This window comes from Petaurus breviceps, unplaced genomic scaffold (genome assembly GCF_028583685.1).
Source record: "Petaurus breviceps papuanus isolate PSGF00001 unplaced genomic scaffold, PetGlider_PUasm1.0 188, whole genome shotgun sequence".
NCBI lineage: Eukaryota > Metazoa > Chordata > Mammalia > Diprotodontia > Petauridae > Petaurus > Petaurus breviceps.
In genome coordinates, this window is record NW_027185804.1 from 314,777 (window position 1) to 338,858 (window position 24,082).

A 24,082-nucleotide genomic window follows, 5' to 3' on the forward strand; every position below is an offset into this window, starting at 1 on the left:
TAGCATAACATAAAACCCAGCACCACAGAAAACAGGATAAAACTAAGCTTAAATCTCCCTCCAGAAGTGCACAGAATCTAGACCTGATGTCGGTTTGAAGTCAGTAAGTATGCTGGAAGAATGGGCAAAAAAGAATCCAACAGTAAAGAGCTAATATGGTGTCAGGGAAGCTAAAGACACAAACCCAGATGATAACTCCAAAACATCATATTGCAAGAAATCTTAAAATAAAATTGTACAGATCTCTTAGAATCAGAGGACAAAGTGGAAATAAATCTACCAATCACCTCATGAAAGAATCTCCAACTAAAACTAACAGGAATATTTTAGCCAAAATCCAGAGCTTCCAGGTCAAAGAAAAAAATACTGCAATCATCCAGAGAGAAAGAATTAAGTACTAAAGAGCCAGCATCAGAGTGACACGTAATAGAGCAGCAGCCCCCAAAAAGGAATAGGGAGCTTGGAATATGCTAAGATCTAGGCATACAGCCAGAAAATTTCACCCAGCAAAACTAACTGTAATGCTGTAGGGAGAAGAATGGATCTTTAATGAAGTAGAAGACTTGCAAGCATGCCTGATGAAAAGACCAGGGCAGCAGAAACACTTTGAAGTTCAAATACTTGGATTAAGAGCAGCACAAAAAGGTAAACACTAATGATGACAAAATACCAAGCAAGAATAAACTACTTACATTCCAATGTGTGATACCTGGATCTACTTTGAACCCTGTTATCATCATGGGAGTCATAAAAGGAGTCTAATCACACAAGGCTTGGGAGTGGTTCTGTTATGCCTTGATGATCTTAAGAGAAGAGTGGAGAGAAGAGGAGAAAAAAAAAATTTTTTTGGGTACAGAATCTAGCCACATCTGAAGCCTTCAGATTCGAAGCTTTTTACCTACACCAAGTTTAGCGAAATTTTTCTCATAATCATTATATATTTGCACAAACAGGAGAGGAAATGGGGGAGAATGGCTGACTCTTGAGCCTCAGTTATTTGAATTGGTCAAAGGAAGGAGGAATACACCCACAGAACTGAATATAGAAATCAAGTGCATTCAATAGAAAAAGAGGAGGAAAAGGGAAAGGCAAATTTAAAGGGAGGCTAGATTAAGTGAAGGATTAATCCTAAGCAATATAAGCTCTTAAGGATATACAAAAATATTTTTAGCTCTTTTTGAGGTGGCAAAGAATTAGAATCTGACAGTGCCCATTAATTTGGGGAAAAGGTGAACAAATTACCATATATAAATGTCATGGAATTCTGTCACATTATAAGAAATGTCATGAGAATAGTTTCAGAGAAACCTGGAAGACTTGTGTGAACTGATACAGAATGAAGAGAACAAAATCAAGGGAACAATTTATACAGTGACAACAATATTTTAAAGGCAAGCAATTTTGAAAGAATTAGGAACTCTTTTACCAGTGTAATGACCAAACATGATTCCAGAGGATGAATGATGAAACAAATATATTACACAACCCCTGCTCTTAGAGTGCAGAATGAGACATACATAATTTTTTTTGTTTGTCATAGCTGACACAGAAATTTGTTTTGTTTGGCAATACATGTTTGTAATGGATTTTTTCTTTTATTCTTAATGGGGACAAACAGGAGATAGAGAATAAAAGGGAAATTTTTTTTTGCTGATAAAAAATGTGATTTTAAAGTTATATTAATTTCTGTGACCACAGGGAGAATTTCATTCAGCAATCTCACTGCGTATTATCATCAAGTCAGAGAGATGTGTATTTGTCTTCCATTTAATTTTTCTTATATGAATTGTTAGATTGGTCTTTTTATGCAGTTGTTGATTTCATTAAGTAGGTTTTACAGTGTTTGTGATATTTATTCCTTACAATATGAACTGTGAACGGGAACACTTGAACAGTCTTTCCATCAGTAGGGAATTCTTTTTTTGTTTAGATTTTCTGCAAGAGATATTACTTGATCCTGACAAAAAGAAAAAAAAATGTTAGGTGGACATAACTTCAAATCATCAAAACCATAATCTTGTAAGAGCTAAAATAACAAGTAACCCAAAGCAGTAGAAAGATGGATGGTAACCTTTAACTGACTTCAGCCAAGTTCCATTGACTCCTGTACAGTATACACAAAAGTAATGAGAAATTCTTGAGGATGTGGTCATGTATCAAGAATGAGAATAAGTGGATAGCTCTTAAGATGTTAAAATAAGAGGAAGACCTCCTTTGAGAAATGAATGAACAACAGCTGCTCAACATTGGAAGTCATAATGGAGATTATAGATTTAGAACCGGAAGAGGTTTTGAAGACATCAGGTTCAAATCTTTAATTCAAACTCTTTCAGGTGAGGACCTTAAGGTGCAGAAAGATCTTGCCGAAGTTTGCATAATAAGTTGAAGGAATATGACTTGAACCTAGGCCATCTATTTATAATTTTTTTTCCTATTACACATTTAGGTATCCACCAGAGTACTTTATGGAAGCCTTTGTTGTCATAAATTTTCATAGATTTAGAGCTAAATAAGTACTTGACGGTCATCTAGTTCAATACTTCATTTAAAGATGAGGAAATTGAAGCCCAGAGATTAATTTTCTCAAGGGCACAAACCTTTGGACTTCTAATCCAGTTTATTTTATACTACACCAAGCACAGAAATTTTAGTAATTTTAACTAGAAAAGTTTAGTTGCTCAGGAGGTTTTCTGTTATAAAATAGTATGTAGTCAGGAATAGGGAAGTACCTTACACATTTGTATAGAAATGATGCTTGGTCCTTTAGTAAGGGCCCATGGTACACTTTTTCATTGGATCTAAAAAAATAGTACTTGAACTTTGATCATAGGCTTTACCCTTTACTACTACCTCACCCATATATGGAGCCACAGCTCCTTTCTCCCTTGTTGTCCACTCAATTTATTTTTTCTTATTAATCTCATTCATTTCAGGAGATCATATCTTTTATCCATGAGTAATTCTTATATGATCCTATGAGTAGACCTACTGCTTTTCCTGACTTTTACTTTAAGAATCAAGCACTTAAATTTTTTAAAAATGAATTTTGAAATTAATCAGCAGTAATTGTAAAAAAAAAAATAAAATTATAAAACAAAGGGCAAATTCTCATCCCCAAATTCTAGACTTTAACAGAAGAACCAGTCATTAATAAGCAGCAAAAAGCAAAGAAAAGCACTTGTTCTGTCTCTCCTGTCAGTCTTGCTCAAAGTTCTGCCTGCTCTGGGCCTCTTATTCTTCTTTCCCTTCTGCTTTAGAAGTAGCTTCAAAGATGAATGCTTTTGTGAATTTTCATTTGTTTTCACATATAAAAAATTATTAATAAGGAAACTGTAGAATGAAATAAAGAATTATTGTTGTGGCTAGGTGGCAAAGTGAATAGAGCACTGGCCCTGGAGTCAGGAGGACCTGAGTTCAATTCTGGCCTTAGACACTTAACACACTTAATAGCCATGTGACTTTGGGCAAGTCATTTAACCCCATTTCCCCTTCAAAGATCAAAAAAGTATTATTTATCTACATTATTTGTCAGGATGGTCAAATCTAGATTATACTACTTATATGCTAAGTCCTATAGAAGAATTAAAGAAACTTCTGGCCTCTTTTTTCTCTTTCTTTCAGTACCCTTGGAATAATTGTCAAAATTCTGAAGAAAAGCTTAATTGTTTTTTTTTTTTTAAAACAACTTCTAAGTGAATTTCTTTCAGCTTTTAAAGAGTATAGTCTATTAAAGCCTCTAAAAGAGTGGTCCTTTTATTTTTTTATTTTAAGGTTGGTGAAGATCTACGACAAGATATGTTGGCTTTACAAATGATAAAGATTATGGATAAGATCTGGCTAAAGGAGGGACTGGATCTGAGAATGGTCATTTTCAAGTGTCTTTCAACAGGCAAAGATAGAGGTGAAATTATTAGTTTGTATCTGGTATCCAGTTTTCCCATTTCTGTATGTCCACATCAAGATCTCATTAGTTTATCTTATTTATTAGTCTTCTGTTCTTTATATTGAATTTCTTTTACACAAATATAAAGCAGTATAATCTCTTTAATAAAAACTGAGTAGGAACATGTTTAGCTCATTGAAATGTAGTGAATATATGAGTTTTGTGTTTAATTGCTTTTTTATTTACAAGTTAAATTAATTTTTGGCATTTGGTCTGTACAAAAGACACAGTATCCATTTTTATCAGTCTTTATACATCATGGGCAAACCTTATTTCCTTTTTACTGCCTAAATTTTTAATTACTAATCTTTTTTTCCATACAATAAAATATATTTCTGTTCTAGTTCCCAGAGAATCTGACCCTGAACCCTTAAGCATACTTCTTCTCTAGCATGTTGAAACTTCCTTTTTGTTGACTCTGTTCTTTCCTCAGTTTTGTAAGTTCTCTAGTTTGATCCTGCTTCCATCTATAGATAAATTGCTTCTTTTTCTTTTTAATACCACATTTCTTGAATTGATTTATCTATACCTACCAACATCATTTTCTTATCTATGCATTTTTTTAAAGCCCAGTAAGTCATCGTACTCTTATAGGTCCTAGTTACCAAATCCAATTACATTTTGTATTCTCATTCTCCATGTTTTCTTGTTACCACTAGATGTTGTTGACAACCTCTTAATTCTAGAAACTATCCATTGTTGTCTTTTCTGATTCCACTGTGTCTGGATACTTTTCCTATCTTTCTCTTCATTCTTTCTTTTGTACTATGTTCTTTTTCTCCTCATGTCTCCAGAATATGGAAATTTCTAAAACGGATTTATTCTTTGCTTTGATAAGTCTCTTATTCTCTTGAACATGAGCATAATACATCACCTATCTCAAGGGGTTATGTAAACATCTAGATGAAGTTAACATATGGATAATACAACAATAAATACAAGTCATTTAAAGTACCTGCTTATGTTAGACATTTGCTAGGCTAAATCTTAGTCTAGTTGAAATTTATTTTCTTCTTTCAAGGAATGTAGTATGTAAATATAAGTAGCTATACTCCATCACTTCACTGTGGTTATTTTTCCATTGTCTCTGACTCTTTGTGACCCTCTGGTGCATAGCAATCCAATGTTTCGCATGAGGTTTTCTTGGCAAAGATACTGAAGTGATTTGCTGTTTCCTTCTCCAGTGGATTAAAGCAAACAGAAATTAAGTGACTTGCTCAGGGTCACACAGGCTAGTAAGTCTCTGAGGCTGTATTTGAACTCAAATCTTCTTGACTTCAGACCCAGTACTCTATCCAATGAGCCATCTAGTTGCCTCTAACACAAGTTACTATAATAAAGTGTGGGTGGGAGGGGAAGATTGTGGTCTGCTTGGGGAGGGGAGTGAAATAAAGTACTGAAATTTTTTTGGAGGTGGTAGAATTTGATTTTCATTTTAAAGGATGGGTGTAGGAATTCGGAATAAAAGAGAAATGGCTAGGGGTAACAAGAAACATTTTCTGCCAAGATATAGTGGGATCCACCCATAGTATTTATTTGGAAAGGAACAGAGAGTTATCCAATTTGGTTGGATTCTTGAATGTATGAACTATAGAAGTGTGAAATAAAGTTGGAAAAATAGGATAGTGTCATGTTGTGAAGAGCCTGAAATACCAGACCAAAAGAATTTCAACTTTATTTGGAAGGTAATAGGGAATCATTGATTTTTTTTTTTAGCAGAGATATATTCTAATCAGATTTATACATAAGAAACATTATTCTAACAGCATAATGAAGGATAGATTGGAGGTAGGAGAAAGAACTGTTAGAAGGCTATTTAGAATAGTCCTGAAAAGTAGACATGTGGATCTATACAAGAGTAGTAATACTGGAATTAGTGAGGATATACATGTGAGAGATGATGCAGAGATGATTTTAAAAAAGTATATAGTAACTGATTGACTCTTCCCTTATCCTTTCTTTACCTCATGTCCAAGGTGATAATGGGCACCTTTGTTGCTTTGTCCCTGGTTTTCTTGGAAATAACTTTAACTTTTTTCCATTATATATAATGTCTGTTCTTGATTTTAGCTAGGTATTCCTTAGCATAATAGGTACTTATTTATTAAATAATTTGTAAAATTGAACTGGGGAACATCCACAGTTGGGGGTAGAAAGAGGTTGAGGACCCAGCCAAATAAGAAAGTTAGACACAAAAAAGATTAATGAAGAATCCCAAAACTTTTTTCTTAGAAGTTAACTGTGGATTTTCATTAAGAAGGAATAGTCAGGGGGCGGCCAGGTAGGGATAGCAAGTAAGAGCACCGGCCCCAGAGTCGGGATACCAGGGATTGAATCCGGGCTCAGACACTTAGCACCCACCCAGAAACACCTGGCTGTGTAACCTTGAGCAAGTTACTTAACCCCAATTGCTTTAAAAAAAAAAAAAAGAAGGAATAGTCAGTATATAAAAAGGAATTTATTAAATACTATCTGCTGTCTAGGGCAAAACTTAGTTCCTACTCTAAAGGAGATTAAATTCCATCAGGAAAGATATTGAGTTTGCATGCATGTAAATACAAAATGTATACAAACATATAGGGTAGTGTTGGGAGGGAGAAGCCAGCAGCTAGAGAGATCAGGAAAGGAATCACCTTTTAAGGTGGAACTTTGTGCTAGGCTTTGAAAGAAATTAGAGATTCCAAGTTCTAATTCTAAGCCATTACCAAGTATTCATTAAGTGCCTACTACGTTTCAGGAACTATGCTAGATTCTAGGAATACAAGTACCAAAAAAAAAAACCCGAGCCCCACAACATATCTCTACATGCAGTGAGGTTACATTCAAATCAGTTCTTTGCTATATACATCATAAATATAAAACTAGAAAATAGAGATATACTTGCATACATGCACATGCATACACACACAGCCTTTAAATATAAGGTACTGTAGGAGGGAGGGTTCTAGGATCTAGGGGGATCATGAAAGGCTTCATGTAGAACATGGTCTGAGCAGCATTGTGAGAGAAAAGACGAGACTCCGAGGGGGAGGTAAGTACAGAGTGAGTGTCAGGTGGATGGCCAGTTCAGAGGTGTGGGGCCAGGTGTGCAGTGTTGTCAGAGAGATAGTCAGTTTGGCTAGACCACAGAGTGATGGAGAGGGACTCCTGTCCACTGAAATGGATGAGTAGGGTGGGATCAGGTTGTGTAGGACTTTAGAAACTAAAGAGGAGTTTATATTTATCCCAGAGACTATAGAAAGCAGTTGGAATTGGTTAAGTGTGGGAGTCACATAGAAGATCTGTGCATAAGGAAAATTATTTTGGAAGCAATGTCATTAAGTCAATAAATGTTTATTAAGTACCTATACTATATGCCAGGCCTTGTGGCACGTACAGTGTAGGATAGATGGTAGTGCTGAGAGACAGAAGTAGGGAGAACAGTTAGGAACCTGTCTCCCAGAGGAAGATAAGAGTCTGAAGCTTAACTGTGTGAGTGGAGGAAAGAAGTCAAATGTGAGAAATATTGTAAAAGTGAAAATGGCAACATTTGGCAACTGATTGGATTTGTGGGGTAAGTGATAGTAAGAAGTTAAGGATGGTGGCAAGATTGTAAACCTGAAGCTTTCTACAGAAAGAGAAGTTTTGAAGAGGAAAGAATTTCGAAAGGTTTTAGAGGAAGGTAATGAATTCAGTTTAAGGTTTGCTGAAATTAAGCTGTCTCTGGTACTTTAAATATCCAATAAGCAATTGGCGTTGTGGGACCAAAGTTTGAGGGAAAGACTGGGAATGGATATATATGTAGATCTACAAGTTACCTGCATAGAGATGATATTTAAACCCAGGGACAGAAATGAGGAGAGAGTACATACAATCCAACATGAGGCACAGAATACTCTATGCAAAGGTATGAAGATGAGAGGGTGTGATGTTATGTGAGGAGTTATCAAGAATGATATTTTTACTGGACCATTGAAAGAATGAAAGGGAAGTGATAATGCCAGAGAGATAGGCTAGAACAATGTTGCAAAAGGCTTTAAATGACAAGGGGAGTTTCTGTTTGATCCTGGAGGGTAATGAACCTCTGGAGTTTATTGAGAAGGGAGTGACGTCAGAACCATGTTCTAGAAATGACTTTGGCAGCTCTATGAGGAAGATATTAAAAAGGGGAGCATCTTGAGTCAGGCAGACCAATTTGGAAGCTATTGCCATTGTCCCAAGAGAGGTGATGACGGTTGAAAGATGATGGTGACCATGTAAGCTTGTAAGTGGAGAGGAGGGGTTGACTATGAAGATGACAGTGAGGAGGAAGTCGACTAAAATCTATCTGGATTTGGTAATTTGTAGGTTTGGAGAGAGCAGTTTCACAAGCACGAGAGGAAAGCACTGATTTTGAGGGGTGGGAACTAAGTGAATAGTGAGGAAAGAAACATAGAATGTTAAAAAAAAATACCTTTTTCAAGAAGTCTAATAATGAAGAATAAAGAAGAGATAGGACTGTGATTGGGTAGATTAGGAGGGTCAAGGAGGACCTAAGCATGCTTAAAGTCAGTTGACAAGGAGGCATTGGTAATGGAGAGATTTAAATTCACTTCAGCAAGCATTTAGTAAGCTGCAGATATGTCCAAGTCACTGTGCAAGTGCCAGGGACATAAAGACAAAAGGAAGAGTCCCTGCCCTCAAAAGGAGTTTACCTTCTACTAGATTATGCTAGTTGAGTCATTTCAGTCATGTCTGGCTCCTTATGACCCCATTTGGGATTTTCTTGGTAAAGATATTGGGGTGATTTGCCATTTCCTTCTACAGCTCATTTTATAGGTGAGGAAACTGAGACAAAGAGGCTTTCCTCCCAAATTGTCCTTTCCTCCATTTTCTCCTCACTTACCCATTTTTATCTGTGACAGTACTTTCACTCTGTTTCCCAAGTTTGTAACATTGGGAGCTATCTTTTTTTCCTTCTCTCTGTATTTCATATCCCATTAGTTACCAAGGCCTGTCTGTTTCACCTCCACAACTTGTTTGTCTACATTCCATCCTATCTATTACCATTACCACCAATTATCACCTGCCCTGGGCTACTGTTTTATCTTCCTACAAGGTCTTCCCACTTTTGTTCTCTTTCTCTTCTGGTCCTTCTTTTAATGCCACTGCCAGAGTAATCTTTCTCATTTATAGATTTAGTCTTGTTACTGCTTAAAAACATTAAATGGATTTGTTTCTTCCTGAGTAAAATTAAAAAACCTTTTTCTTTCAAGACCCTCTATAATATGGTGCCTCTGCCTTTTTAGCCTTATCTTGCATTATCTCTTTCTATGCATTCTCTGATTCTGCTAAACTTAAACATACTGTGTACTCTCTTGCCTCCATGCCTTTGCTCCCAGCATCCCTTATTATTAGAATGCTCTTCCTCTATTTTTCTTGCCGAATTCCTATCCTTTAAAACCCAAGACAAATACTATGACTCCTTTCCTGTTTCCCTTAATCCCTAATGCCTTTTCTCCTTTACCTTTTGTAGCATTATGTTTTAGAACTATCTAACATACTTGTATGATATTGTATATCTCAGTTGTCTCTTTTACTGAAAGTATTCATCTCCTAAATCAAGGGTGGGGAACTTATGACCTCAAAGCCATATGTGGCCTTCTAGGTCCTTGGGCACAGCCTTTTGACTGAGTACAAGTTTTACAGAACAAATCCTTTTATTTAGGGGATTTGTTCTGTGAAGTTTGGATTCAGTCAGAGGGCTGCACTTGAGGACCTGGAAGGCCACATGTGGTCTAGAGGCTGCATGTTCCCCACCCCTGTACTGAAGCACAGTTCCATGAGATCAAGAAGTGTCTTAGCTGAACTTTGTCCTAACAGTGTTCTGCATGAAGAAGGCGCTTAGTAAATATGTGTTGGATAAGGTTCCCTGTTTAGACATTTCAGCTCTACTAATAACTTGTCTCTAAATGAAGGTATGGTGGAACTTGTACCTGCTTCAGATACACTCAGGAAAATCCAAGTAGAATATGGAGTGACAGGATCCTTTAAAGATAAACCACTTGCAGAATGGCTCAGAAAGTATAATCCCTCCGAAGAAGAATATGAAAAGGTAATGAACATTTATCTTAATTCTCAACATTTGTACTAGAAATTAATCATAACCAATTTTAAAATTGTTAAACACCAAAAGTGAATAAATAGTAATCAGGGAAATATTGTTGTTGTCCTACTTTTTATCCTTTATGATATATGATTATACAGTAAAAGTGTTGGATTTGCCTTCCTTAAAGTCCCTTCCCTCTCCAAATCTGTAATCCTTTGATTTTTTATTATGAAGAGTGACTTTAATGGTGTGACTTCTAGATGGTATGAGAATAAGAAAGCTTTAAAATGATAATACTGGTGACCCTTAATTTTTATTCCTTCCGATTTTGCTTATCTACCCATTTGATGGTACCTTAAAAAGCAGCATTTTACCTATATATTGTTCTTTTGGTCAATTTCTGTGGCTGTCAGTTTTCCCTACCTCTAGTAAGCTGTCAGCATTTTACCTTATTAACACAGGAGTGCCACCTAGTGATTGTAGTCGATAATTGCAGGTCTTTCCAACCTTTTTAAAAAATACTTTTGCTTTTTGATGTGGTTTCCACATTGTAATGGAAAGCAGAGATTGTCTTTCCTACTTTTAATTTCTCTGTGGCTTTCAGTAAGTTGCTTATCACCATAAAATAGAATTAATATAAGCACCCTCTTGTGTACTGGAGGATTTTATGTGCCATTCGAAGCAAGGCCAATTTGGCATCTTAAATATACAGTGACTCCTAGATGTAGACTAAAGATTCAGTGGCAAAAGAAAAAAGCTAAAGATAAATTATTTTATCAAAAAATTGAATTGCACACTTCTCTGTCCTTATTTCCCTTTTTGTAAAATATAAATAATACAAGACTACTTAGGACAGACTGAACTGATGTTTGTGTGGTTTTATGATATTAAGAAACTTGTACAGTGACTGCAAATGTCAGGTAAGTTCTGTAATAAAGAAAGCTGATCTTACTGTTTTCTTGGTTATATATTGTGGGATATAAATTAAGCTGATTGTATAGTTTGACCTAAATTTTTCTGAATCCAAATGTGCCTTTTGCCAGATGTGATGGCATCTCTTAGTAATCTTTGTTGATGGGGGGGGTTAAGGCTTCTGGATTGCTTAAGTTTGGGAATTTTCTACTACAGTAGGGCTAAAGCCAGTCAGGTGTCCACACTTGCATCTGTCCCAATATGATGAGCCCCCAGGAAGGAAAGGACCTCCAGATGGCCTAAAAAAAAAGGCAGAGAACTGGCACAGGTTGGGAAAATGGAGCACAGGCTAAAGTTTCCATGAATGTTGATATATATTGGAATTAGACTAGTGAGTGACCACTAAATTTCTGGCCTGTGCAAGATAGGGAAACTGGATTTCCGAAAAACTCAGAATATATTTTCACCTTTTTCATGCCATGAAAATTGCCACAGCTCTTAAACAGTGCACCTAAAGAATAACAGTGGTACCCTGTCTTTTGGCATGAGCAATTGCCAACGGACAGAAAAACATCCTGTGTCAGAGATCAGCTATTTTCAGGGCTAGGAATATGTCTGCTAATTAGCAGTAGGAAGGAATTAGGTTGAGGAGGATTCGGTTACAAGTAGATTAAAAATAGTTATATGTACCTATTAAAACATTAACTTGTGCATTATGTGATATGGTACTTTGAGGAACTTGCTGTGTTTTTTAAGTGTAGGTAAATTTTTTTCAAAGATGCTTCAGCAACAAAATCATAATTTTTTTCCTAGTTGACAGTAACTATAATTTTTCTTATTACAGGCATCTGAGAATTTCATCTACTCGTGTGCTGGATGCTGTGTAGCCACATATGTATTAGGTATCTGTGATCGGCACAATGACAATATAATGCTACGAAGTACAGGACATATGTTTCACATTGACTTCGGAAAGTTTTTGGGCCATGCACAAATGTTTGGTAGTTTTAAAAGGTTTGTTTAGCTAAATAAGAATTTTATTTATTTGTTTGTTTGTTTAGTTGTTTTTGAGAGGGCAGTTGGGGTTAAGTGACTTGCCCAACATCACATGGCTAGTTTTTGTGTTAAGTGTTTGAGGCCAGGCTTGAACTCAGGTCCTCCTGACTCCAGGGCCACCTAGCTGCCCCTAAATAAGAATTTAAGAATGAAAACATGTTTCTGTTATTTAAAAGTTATCTTAAAAATTATCACTCAAACTTGCTATTATTCTTGATACTTAGTGGTTCATTTTTGGCATTATAAGTACTTTGTAGATTCTACTAAATCAGAATAAATGACTGGTTTTAAAGGATCCTAGGTAAATAATTTCTGGTTAAACGTGGATAAATAAGCTTTTTTGTTTTTCCTGTTTGATAATTATTTTTTTAATTGCACCATGCTGTTTAATACTTTGTAAAAACAGAATCTCATTTGCATTGTGCAATCATGTGTGAACCTGTGGTTATATCTATTTGTAGCTCTATAAATACCTGTAATACAGACTCAAAAAAGGCTCTAGAATTGTGATTACCTTTGTGAGATGAGAGCATTGATTTATCAAAGTAAATAATAACTTATTTCAGTCAATTGTGCACTTAATTTAGGAATTACTAATTTAGATAGCCATAATCGAAACTGCTTGATCTTGAATGTAACAGCAAGCTTCCTACCTTAGTGTTGTAGTTAATGGTTCATATCATCTTGCTAAGTAATCACGTTTTTATAATTATTTGGACAGTCTTCTAAATATGTTTTCTATATCTTTTGCTATTTTGGAAAACAGGGATCGGGCTCCTTTTGTGCTAACCTCAGATATGGCATATGTCATTAATGGGGGTGAAAAACCTACCATTCGTTTCCAGTTGTTTGTGGACCTCTGTTGCCAGGCCTATAACTTGATAAGAAAACAAACAAGCCTCTTCCTTAACCTCCTTTCACTGGTAACTTTTCTGCTTCTTAAATATAAGACTTGTGATTGGATATAAAATTTGAGAAAATCACAAATGTTTCCTTACTTTAAGGCAGGGATTGGGGAAAGGGATAGTGGGACGTGTGGTGTCATGAGTGTAGGGTATTACTGCCTTTGGAAACAAAGATGCTAACTTCACAGATGCTAGTCAGCAGCCGGTCTGTGAACTGTAGTCTTAGAGAGTTCCTGGGAGGGTGAAGTTAGGTGACTTGCCTGTGGTCACACACCTAGTCTTTGTCATAGACTAGAATTAAACTACGATCTTCTGACTCCAGTGCTGGCACGTTGCCAAACATATCGTATGTTGACTAAAAATGATATGATGGAGTAAAAAGAACTGAATTTCTTCTCTGGTTCTTAGTCAAGTTGCTTAATCTCTCTTGACCTTTGTTCCTTCATTTGTAAAATGGGATTAGACTAAAATGTTATTCAAGGTCTCACTTTATAATGAAACCTAAAAACAGTCCTTATGAACCTGTAATCCATTTATGTTGTTTATTCCAAATGACTTTGCAGTTTGGATTTTTTTAATTTAAAATTAATTTAATATTTAGCTCAAATTTTCTTTATTTTTCTTTTATAGATGATTCCTTCAGGGTTACCAGAACTTACAAGCATTCAGGACTTGAAATATGTCAGAGATGCTCTTCAGCCCCAAACTACAGATGCAGAAGCTACTATTTTCTTTACAAGGTATTAAATAACTTTAAAAAATACAATTAAAAAAAAAAGTATGAGCTACTTAAGCAATAGGAAGCGCCAAAAACCAATGCTTTGTTTGATTTTATACTGGTGTTCCTTAGTTTGAACAAACCAAATAAAATGAAAGCCTTATTTACAGATAATAGGAGCACTGAAAGATGTTTATTTGCAAAAGAGAGAGCATCCTGGCTCTGTAACTCTTTCACTCTGAATCAGTCATTGAATTTTGGGGAACCTCAACTTACTGTTAAGTAAAACTAAGGGATTATACTAAATGATCTGTGAGATCCATTTCAGTACTAAGCCTATGACTCAATAGCTCTTTTATCTTTTAAATTTCAGAAACCAAAGGACAAATAAAATTTGATTCTGTTTATAAAAATTTGACAAATTACTTTTCAGAAACATATCTCTTCACTGAAGGCAATACATTCTAACACTTACATATTTAAGGTACCTGTAATTGTATTGGTGTTGGGTACTCCTTCCATTGATGCAGGTTACTACACTTTCTCTACTTCAGTAGAAAGTCTGCATTATTTGCTACAGCCAAAAAGTAAATTATCTGATGGATTGCTCCACCCTTAGGTGGGTCTTTGGCCTACTGCTATATTAACATATTTATCATGTTGGATAATACCTGTATAAGGTTCTTACTAAAATCTGCCTGTGACACAAAGCTGGGAGGAGCAGCTTATCCATTGACTGACAGAATCAGAGTCAAACAAGATCTTAACTAGCTAGATTATTTAGCTGAATCTAATCAATCAGAATTTAATTGGGATATAAAGTAATACACTAAAGTTAAAAGAAAGAAAATAGAAAAAAAACACGAGTACCAGATGGGAAGTTATAACTAGATGACAGACTCTCTGTAATAGACCTTTTGGTTTTGGTGAAATATAAGATCAGTACGAATCAGCTGTACACCCTCAAAAGCTAATGTGATCTTAGGCTGCATAAGAGAGTTAGGGTGTCTAGAGTCACCTGGTCAAATAACATCACTTCTGGGGAACTCCTTTAGGAATGTCATTGATAAACTGGAAAGTACCTCAAGGAAGGTGGCCAAGATGGTAAAAGAGCCTCAAGATCAGTTAAAAGAACAGAAGATATCTAAGCTGCTGAAGAAAAAGGCACATAATAACTGTCTTTAAGTATCTAAAGATTTGTTATATGGAGAGGGAATAGACTAGTGCTTCTTGGTTCCAAAGTTTAGGACCTTTAGGCCTTCTATTAAGAGTTGGTTGTTCACTTCCTGGGAATATGAAGAGATTTGTTGTTAGGCCTCAGTTAAACTAGATGAGGTTCTTTCCAACTCTGAAATTCTGTAGTTCTGTGACTACAGTTGATCAGACTTATACTCAAAACTTTTCTTATTTGGCAAGACCTATCAGCACTTATATTGGCAGTAACCTTCAAGAACCCAGTGTCACTCTTATGAGTATGACCATAAGTTATGAGTATGATCCAGCAGTGGAGGATTTTTGTGAATATATTGTCTCTCTGAGATGACTGAAAGATTACAAATTTCAACTTCTCTTACTTCAGGCCAAATTAATCCTATCATCCTACTTTAGATGCAATAGTTATTTTCCATGACTCACCCTAGACAAAATTGGAAAGTAGACAAAGTTTGTCTTTGTCAGTGTTTTCTAATCTTTTCTTATGGTTTCTACCCCTTGGTACAGACTCATGCTACCTTCCCGCCCCACCTTCTTGGTCAGAAATTATCTTTTTTCCTTGCCCTATCAGAATTACTTTTGACCTTGCTCTGGTTACCTAATTAAAGTATTTCACAGTTACATGTGAATGAGGCTTAACCCTTGCCCCCTCAATACACTTTAATCTGTTTTCAGCTATTTTATTAATTTTTTAAAAAAGTTTATTGATACCTTTAGTTTTTAACATCCTAGTCATTTCTGGAAATCTCCCCACCTCCCTCACCCCCCCGAAATACTTTCCAGATTGAAGCCTTCCTTGTAACAAAATCTTATAGGCAAAAGCACTCAATAAAGTTACCCTTGTCTGACAGTATATACAATACTGAACCCAAGTATTCTCCCAGTTCTCTTATCAAAGGTCTCAAGCCTCTCCCGACTCCACTTCATACTCCAAATTGATGTTCTGAAAGCCCAGGTCTGACCACATCACCTCTCCCTGTTCCGAATCTCCAGTCATTCCCTATCACCTGCGGGAATAAACATAAAATATTCTTGCTTTTAAAACCTTTCATAACCTTGTCTCTTCTTACATTTCTTTATTCTCTTACACATACTGTATGATTCAGTGACACTGATACTCCATACTGACTTCATACACTTTCAGTGACTGTTTTCCATGCTTGGAATTCTCCCTTCTTAACTCTGCCCCCTGACTTCACTGGCTTTCTTCAGCTCTCAGCTGAAGTCCCACCTTCTTCAAGAATACTTTTGCAAATATCCTTGAAGCTTTGCAAGATATCTTGGGGTTTATGGGTTAGATTTTTTCCTTAAGGACCATGCCTTAAAGAAAATCACTCTGGTTCTCATTGATTGGCCAACAATAGGTTCCAGGCCAAGCCCCACTTGGTCATTCTTTGGTCCCTGATTAGTTCAAAGTGAATGTAAATAGCAGTTGTTTCTATTTTGGCCAAAAACCCTGAGAGTCATCTCCTTCCAGATTGATTGTTTGCTTTTCTTTTCTTTTTTTTTTTTGATTAGGTAAAAGAGACCATTCTTTGCCTCATTTCTAAGACCTGTTAAAGACCTTAGCTTAAAATAGGCCAAGGTCTCCCAGTTGTCTTGATCTATGCCTTACCATTGGACCCAGATGTCTCTGGGAGAGAAAGTGAGACTGACTTTGCACAGCCCTCTGTCACTTAAATCCAATTCACTTGCATGTCATGGCATCACCTTCCTGACGTCATGGTCCTCTTTGAGGGTGAAGGACAAATAACAACCCAGACCTCCCCAATACTAGCACTTTCTCTCAAAGATTACTCCCAGTTTTTCTGTTCTGTATCTCGTTTATACATAATTTGTTTTGTCTCCCTCATCAGACTGTGAACTCCTTGAAATCAGAAACTTTTTTTATGCAGTGTGTGGCACATAGCGTGTCCTTTATAAATGTTTGTTGACTTGACCAAAGAAGAGAAGTATGCTTTTTGATCTGCTTTCTGGAACTTAAATTGGATATACTGAGAGTTTGACTAGGATCCTTTTAGAGATCTTTCATTTAGTTGGGCTTATAAGTGTTGTTTTATTGGTTTTCGTTGTTTCATTCTTCAGTGCTTCTTAAACTATGGGTTGTGACCCTGTATGAGGTTGCGAAAAATTTGGCAACAGTAAAAGGTTTCTGACCACTCACTGACCAAAAATAAAAAATCAAATGCATAGTAGATCTGGGGTGTTTCTGGCAATGCTCATGTTGCACGAGCAGCTACACTGCAGCTTTGGTTCTAAACACAAAGCATGAACACTCTGCACCTCGAATGCCCTCAGGCTGAGCAGCCAACAAAGCACTGCTGAACTCATGAAGGGGGTCAGTGAGTGTAAAAAGTTTAAGAAGCCCTGCTCTGGATTATTTCAAACAAATCTTCCCAGCTAGGTGGTATAGTCATATAGCACTAGACTTGGGGGTCTAGATCATCTGAGTCTGAATCTTACCTCAGAGTCTTTCTAGCTTGACCATGGGCAAACCACTCTCTCTTTTTTTTTTTTTAAAGCAATTGGGGTTAACTAATATGCTCAAGGTTACACAGCCAGTTTTGTGTGGGTGTGGGTGTGGTTGTATGTGTGTGGGTGTGAAGTATCTGAGGCCAGAACTGATCCCAAGTCTCCGGACCCTGGGGCCTGCGCTCTTACTCACCTCGCCACCTGGCCGCCCCAAATCACTCTCTTTCAACCTCAGTTTCCTCATCTGTAAAAGCAGATGATAATAGCATCTACTTCATAAAGTTGTAAGGACCAAACAAGATAATATATGTAAAGTACTTTCCAAACTTTAAAGCATTATATAAATAATAGACATTAAATATTATGCTCATAGTCATAAGAAATCTTCATTTTTCATTTCTGTTGTACAGTTCTTATATATCACAACTTTTTAACCTTTTAATATGTTCCAGTTGATGGGTACCTACTTTGTTTCTAATTCTTTGCTACCACAGAGAACAAATGCTCTTATGAATTTTTCGTTATATGTTGAACCTTTGTTTTTGTCTTCTTATATTAATTTTGGAAGAGGAGTTAGTCCCATTGCATTTCTAATTGTGTAATCAATGTAGGAAATATTTTTAAATAAGGAATAACTACTAGCCTTCATCCCTGTTCACCTTACTAGTTAGTGTACCAGTAAATAAAAAGATGGAGTGAACATTGTGGCTTCACACCATTTATTATATCCTTATACACTTTTTGTAAATGTCTCGTGTTCTTTAGGGATTAGTAAAATGAGTAGTTATTGCATAGGGGAAAAAGAAATGATTAGAATCACCTATTCTGAATTTTTTGTTTTCTTGAGCCATTATAATGGGGCTTGATCTGTTTACCAAAAGATAACTGGTAGAAAACTAGGGCCTTGCTTGAAAAGCATTAGTTTGTTTTTCTTTTATCTTCAAAAGACATCTAAAGGTACCAGCATTAATTGCTCTTTAATTTCTTGGTATTTCTATAGGTTGATTGAATCAAGTTTGGGGAGCATTGCTACAAAATTTAACTTCTTCATTCATAACCTTGCTCAACTTCGTTTTTCTGGACTTCCTTCTAATGATGAGCCTATTCTTTCATTTTCACCCAAAACATATTCCTTTAAACAAGATGGTCGAATCAAAGAAGTTTCTGTTTTTACATACCATAAGAAATACAACCCAGATAAACATTATGTAAGTTATGAATTATTTGTAGATTTATGTGTATATTTTATTAACGTCTTTTCCTGACCCCTTACTTTCCTTTATGATATTTTCTGAATTATTTTAAGTCATCTTTATTTTGTTAATGAATAAACCAATGTCAAGGAACCAAATTTTCAGTATTCTTAATGTTTTCTTGAATCTTTATCACTAATTGCTATAAGCAATTATAGGTCCCATAAAAACCCCAGGTACCAAATTAAAGTCTGCCTTTTAAATGCCCACCAAAAAAAGGTGGTACTATAGTGTTGGGTTTTATGGTGAATTTCAGCTTAGCTGTGTAATGTCTGGTTACCTAATTTATTACCTTGAATTTTAGAAATAAATGAATATTTTACTTTTTTACTCTTAATAATTCAAAACAATTGTCTTTGGGTACTAACACCGTATAGCTCACTACTTTACTAGATGGCAGATCTATAAAATTGAAGGAGTTGAACAAAATACCTTCTAAGGACCCAGTTTCAAATCTGTTTCTTTTTTATATCTATATAAACATTTTTTGTATCCTGGGTTACATACAACTGACTTTACTACATACTTGTAGCATAACCCTAGGTTTTCTTAATGTTTGGAAAGAAGAAAGCTTTGTTATAATAGTAATGTTGAATTTTAGATACTGTCTTTTTCAGGTTTATGTAGTGCGAATCTTGAGAGAAGGACAAATTGAGCCTTCGTTTGTCTTTCGGACGTTTGATGAATTTCAGGAACTTCACAACAAACTTAGTATTCTTTTTCCACTTTGGAAGTTACCAGGGTATGTACTCAACCTTCTACATTTACATTCTTTATTTAAACTAAAAAATTCATTTATTAAATCTTATCAATGAAATTGAAGAGTTTCTTACATTAGCAAAATTTAGTAAGATAGTAAATTGTGACAAACATCTAAAGCACAGAAAACATGAAATTCTTTAGAAATCTATTTTATTTATAGATTTTTGTAATTTGTTACCATAATCAGCAGAAAGCAATGATTTTAACACTTTGGTTCTAGAGAGGAGTCATTGTCCTTAATCCTTGCATAAGGGGATAGTTAATATCTCTATTCACAAACTGAATCACTTGGAAAAGTTACAGCCAAGTAAATATCAGGTGAAATTATATTATAATCTTCCTCCTGCCTGTTTCAGTTCCAAACCCCCTCTCTGAGCATTTGATAAATGTTTTGTTAGTAAGTACTGTGATAGATGGGCCAGTAAGAGGAGTCTACCCACAACTATATCTGTCTTCATTAAGTACTGAAAATCAGGAATATGGAGGCCCAGAGTATTTAAGCATGATATCCTTTCTTTTCCTATGTGCTAAGTGTCTATCTCTTAATCCCATTTTGTCATGACTACATGAAAAGATATAAAATACATCCTAACTTGGGGATACGTCAGGTGGCAAAGTGGATAGAGTGCCAGTCCTAGAGTCAGGAGGACTTAAAATCCAGCCTCAGACACTTACTAGTTGTGTGACTCTGGGCAAGTCATTTAATCATGTTTGTCTCAGTTTCTCATCTATAAAATGAGCTAGAGAAGGAAATGGCAAACCAACCTCAAGTAGTACCACAAAGAATCAGACACAACTGAAGTGACTCAACATCAGCCTAGCTTAAACCTTTTCTGTGTACAGTTTATTGTTCAATTTCTTTTTTTTTTATTTTACTGGTGGTATTAACACCTCAATATCATTTTTATTTTTGCTTTTTGGAGGGCAATTGGAGTTAAGTGACTTGGCCAAAGTCACATGGCTAGTAAGTGTGTCAAGTGTCTGAGGTCAGATTTGAACTCAGGTCCTCCTGACTCCAGGGCCGGGGCTCTAGTCCCTGTTCCACCTAGCCGCCCCTCAATATCATTTTTCTATGACTACTGTAATTATAAAGATTTGTGACTTCATAGAAAAAAATATGTCAAAGTGGCTGTTAAGAATACCACTATAGTTACTAATAAAGATTACCTGAGACATAAACACACATACATACATATACACACAAAACACATTAGTTGACCAACATTCTAGTGGTGATCTTCAACATACTTAGCTGGACTTATCCTTGGACAAGACACAATCCATTGTTGGGCACTAGCAGCCTTTGTATCTTACGGCTTACTGGAATCTCTGAAGGGGTGTGTGTGTGCATGTGCGTGCATGCGTGTGAGCGTGCACGTGCATTCATAGACCCAGCATCACTTCCATAGTGGCCTTTATGCCATGCATGATAAGGCAATAGATTAAGGCTTTATTGGAGGCCTATGATCACAACTAGATAAATAATTTAAATAGAATGTAGGTGAGTTTTTTCCATATTTAGGAATGATTAAAGTAATAAATATAGAAAATTACATGTGGTTTGGTTTTGGGGGGGAGGGGTAGCACCAAGGACAAGAGCCTTGACAAAAAAAGGCTAATAGGTGATAATTTTTACTTATTTGGGAAATGTGTCCCGCTTACTTCTAAAGAGGATTTGAACAGTTTAAAAAATTAAACATGCTATTTTTTGTTTAATATTTTTCCTTGGGATATGAAGGAGGGTTCAGTTTGGACCTAAGGGTTGGAGAAAGTTTTCCAGAAATTCCTGTGATGAAAAGATAGAAGCCAATAATAAAATGTTTTTTGTTTTTTTGAAAATTAAACTTAAAAGAAAATTAAACTGAACTTTGGGGCAGCTAAGTGGCACAGTGAGTAGAGCACCAGCCCTGGAGTCAGGAGGACCTGGGTTCAAATGCAGCCTCAGACACTTTTTTTTCAAATGCTTTATTAACTTCTGATTTATATCATTAATTTCTGCCAGATTTTGTTACAAATTTTCTCCCCATTTTTCCCCTACCCACCACCCCAGAATAGCAGTCCCACAGGATATCCCCTCTTCCAATTTGCTCTCTCCCATATCTTCTCCCATACCCCCTTAGATGTTTCCAGTAGGGCATGGCAGATCTGTATGCCCCAGTGACTGTATATCTTATTTCCCAATTACATGTAAGATAGTATTAATAATAATATATATGTATATATAATTTTTTAAGCATTTGATTTTAAAACTTTGAATTCCAGATTCATTCCCTTCCTCCCTTGTCACCCACCCTTACTGGGAAGATAAGCAGTTCAGTATAGATTGTACATGTGTAGCTAATGCAAAACATTAACGTAGTAGACATATTATAAAAGACTGACTATATTTCCCTCCCTCCTATCCCACCACCCACTTGTTCTATTCTCTACTTTGATCCCATCCCTTTTCAAAAGTGAGTGCTTCCAACTTCCCTCCCCGCCAGCCTGCCCTCCCTTCCGTCATCCCCCCTCTCATCCCCTTCCCCCTACTCTCCTGTAGGGTGATACCCTATATAGTGTGTATTTCATTCCCTCCCCGAGCCAAATTCAGTGAGAATAAGGTTGACCCATTCCCCTTTGCCTTCCTCTTCTTCCCCTCCATTGTAACCCTTTTCCCTTGCCTCTTCTTTATGAGATAGTTTACCCCATTCTGTCTCTCCCCATCTCCTCTCATTATATTCCTCTGTCACCTCTTAATTTCACCTTTTAAGTATCATCCCTTCCTATTAAATTGGTCCTGTGCCCTCTATCTATGTATACCTGTAAGCATATATACACACATTCACACATGTATTCATATACCCGTATACCCTCATATATATATATATATATATTTCTATTCTCTTCAACTATTTTCATACTGAAAAAAGTTTCATCAACTAAAATTATCGTTTTACCATGTAAGAATGTTAATAGTTCAACTTTGATCAATGGCTTATGATTTCTTTTCCCTGTTTACCTTCCTAAGCTTCTCTTGTTTCTTGTATCTGGATGTCAAATTTTCTATTCAACTCTGGTTTTTTCATTAAGAATGCTTGAAAGTTCTATTCCACTGAATGACCATATTTTCCCCTGAAAGATGATACACAGTTTTGCTGGGTAGGTGATTCTTGGTTTTAATCCCAGCTCCTCTGCCCTCTGGAATATCCTATTCCAGGCCTTTTGATCCCTCAGTGTAGAAGGTGCCAGATTCTGGGTTATCCTGATTGTGTTTCCACAATATTCAAATTGTTTCTTACTGGCTGCTCGTAATATTCTCTCCTTAATCTGGGAATTCCGGAGCCTGGCTATAATATTCCTAGGAGTTTTCTTTTTGGGATCTTTTTCAGGAGGTGATCAGTGGATTCTTTCAACCTCTATTTTGTCTTCTGGTTCTAAAACATCAGGGCAGTTTTCCTTGAGAATTTCTTGGAGGATGATTTCTAGGTTCTTACTTTGATCATGGCTTTCAGGTAGTCCAGTAATTTTTAAATTATCTCTCCTGCATCTATTTTCCAGGTTAGTGGTTTTTCCCATGAGATATTTCACTTTGCCTTCTAGTCTTTCATTTGTTTGGATCTGTTTAACATCATCTTGTTTTCTCCTAAAGTCACTAGCTTCCCTTTGCTCCAATCTAAATCCAAGGGAACGATTCTCCTCATTGAGCTTTTGAGATTCTTTTTCCATCTGGCAAATTTGACTTTTTAAGGCATTCCTCTCCTCATCGCCTTTTTGAGCCTCTTTTGCCATTTGAGTTAGTCTGTTTTTTTAAGGTGTTATTTTCCTCAGTCAGGCTCTCCTTTCATAATTTTCTTGTATCATTCTCATTTCTCTACCAATTTTTCCTCCACTTCTCATCTGCTTCTTAAGGTCTTCTATGGCCTGTAACCAGCTCATATTTTCCTTGGAAGCTTTTGGTGCAGGAGTTCTGACTTCACTGTCTTCCTCCTGTTCCATGCTTTGCTCCTTTTTGTCCCCCAAATAGGAGTCTAATGTTGGAGTCTTCTGTTTGTTTTGCTTCTTTTGTTTGTCTGCTCATGTTGCCCTTCAGTCACTTTACCCCTGGGCTTTTTGCCACAGTAGGACTCTGCCACCAGACATGGGAGCTTTCGTCCCAAACTCTGGGTTTTTCTCAGCTGCCAGAGGTATTAGTTGGGTGCCCTCTCTGAAGCCTCCACACACTCTGGCAAGCTGGACACACACCCCAAGACCTCCACCCTAGACTGTAATCCAGATCCAAGCAGGTTAAAGCAAGAGCGATTACCCTTCAGACTGGTGCTTGGTCTCCCTACGCTCTGCAGGCCAGGAGCTGAAGCTGCCACATGGCGCTGGCTGGATGTGCTAGCATCTCAGCGGCTTCTCGCCCTGGTGGTAAAAGCTGAAGCTCTCCCAAATACTGGGTCCGAAAGTCCATACTGCACTGACCTCTCACTTTGTCCTTCGCATCTATGTGTTGAGGAATCTGGAAACAGCCACAGCTGCTGGTAATCTGGAGTCCGTCAGGCCCACCCTGGGGCTAAAACCTCTGGCTCAAGGGGGCCTGTGCTTGGCTCCTAGAGCGCTGCGCTGTCTGATTCCTGCCTGCCTGCCAGGCTGTCCTCAGTGGCAGGTTAGCTTCTCTGTGTCATTTTGTGGGTTCTGCAGCTCCAACATTTGTTTAGAGTCCCCTTTTACATGAATTGGGGAAGGTGGGAGCAGCAGGGAGGTCCTGCTTCTATTCGGCCATCTTAACCCCGTCCAGCCTCAGACACTTGACACACTTAT

General features: G+C 36.7%; 1 protein-coding gene across 3 annotated transcripts in view; it reads left to right on the forward strand.

Annotated features, from left to right (window-relative positions):
* PIK3C2A (phosphatidylinositol-4-phosphate 3-kinase catalytic subunit type 2 alpha) overlaps window positions 1–24,082 on the forward strand; it is a 151,496-nt gene that overhangs the window by 111,409 nt on the left and 16,005 nt on the right. For all 3 annotated transcript variants that reach the window (XM_069091101.1, XM_069091099.1, XM_069091100.1), the window contains 7 exons: window positions 3,772–3,901; window positions 9,880–10,016; window positions 11,767–11,936; window positions 12,745–12,901; window positions 13,514–13,623; window positions 18,286–18,493; window positions 19,156–19,280. In XM_069091101.1, the coding sequence (XP_068947202.1) occupies window positions 3,772–3,901; window positions 9,880–10,016; window positions 11,767–11,936; window positions 12,745–12,901; window positions 13,514–13,623; window positions 18,286–18,493; window positions 19,156–19,280 (1,037 nt within the window). The remainder of the gene's footprint in view (window positions 1–3,771; window positions 3,902–9,879; window positions 10,017–11,766; window positions 11,937–12,744; window positions 12,902–13,513; window positions 13,624–18,285; window positions 18,494–19,155; window positions 19,281–24,082) is intronic.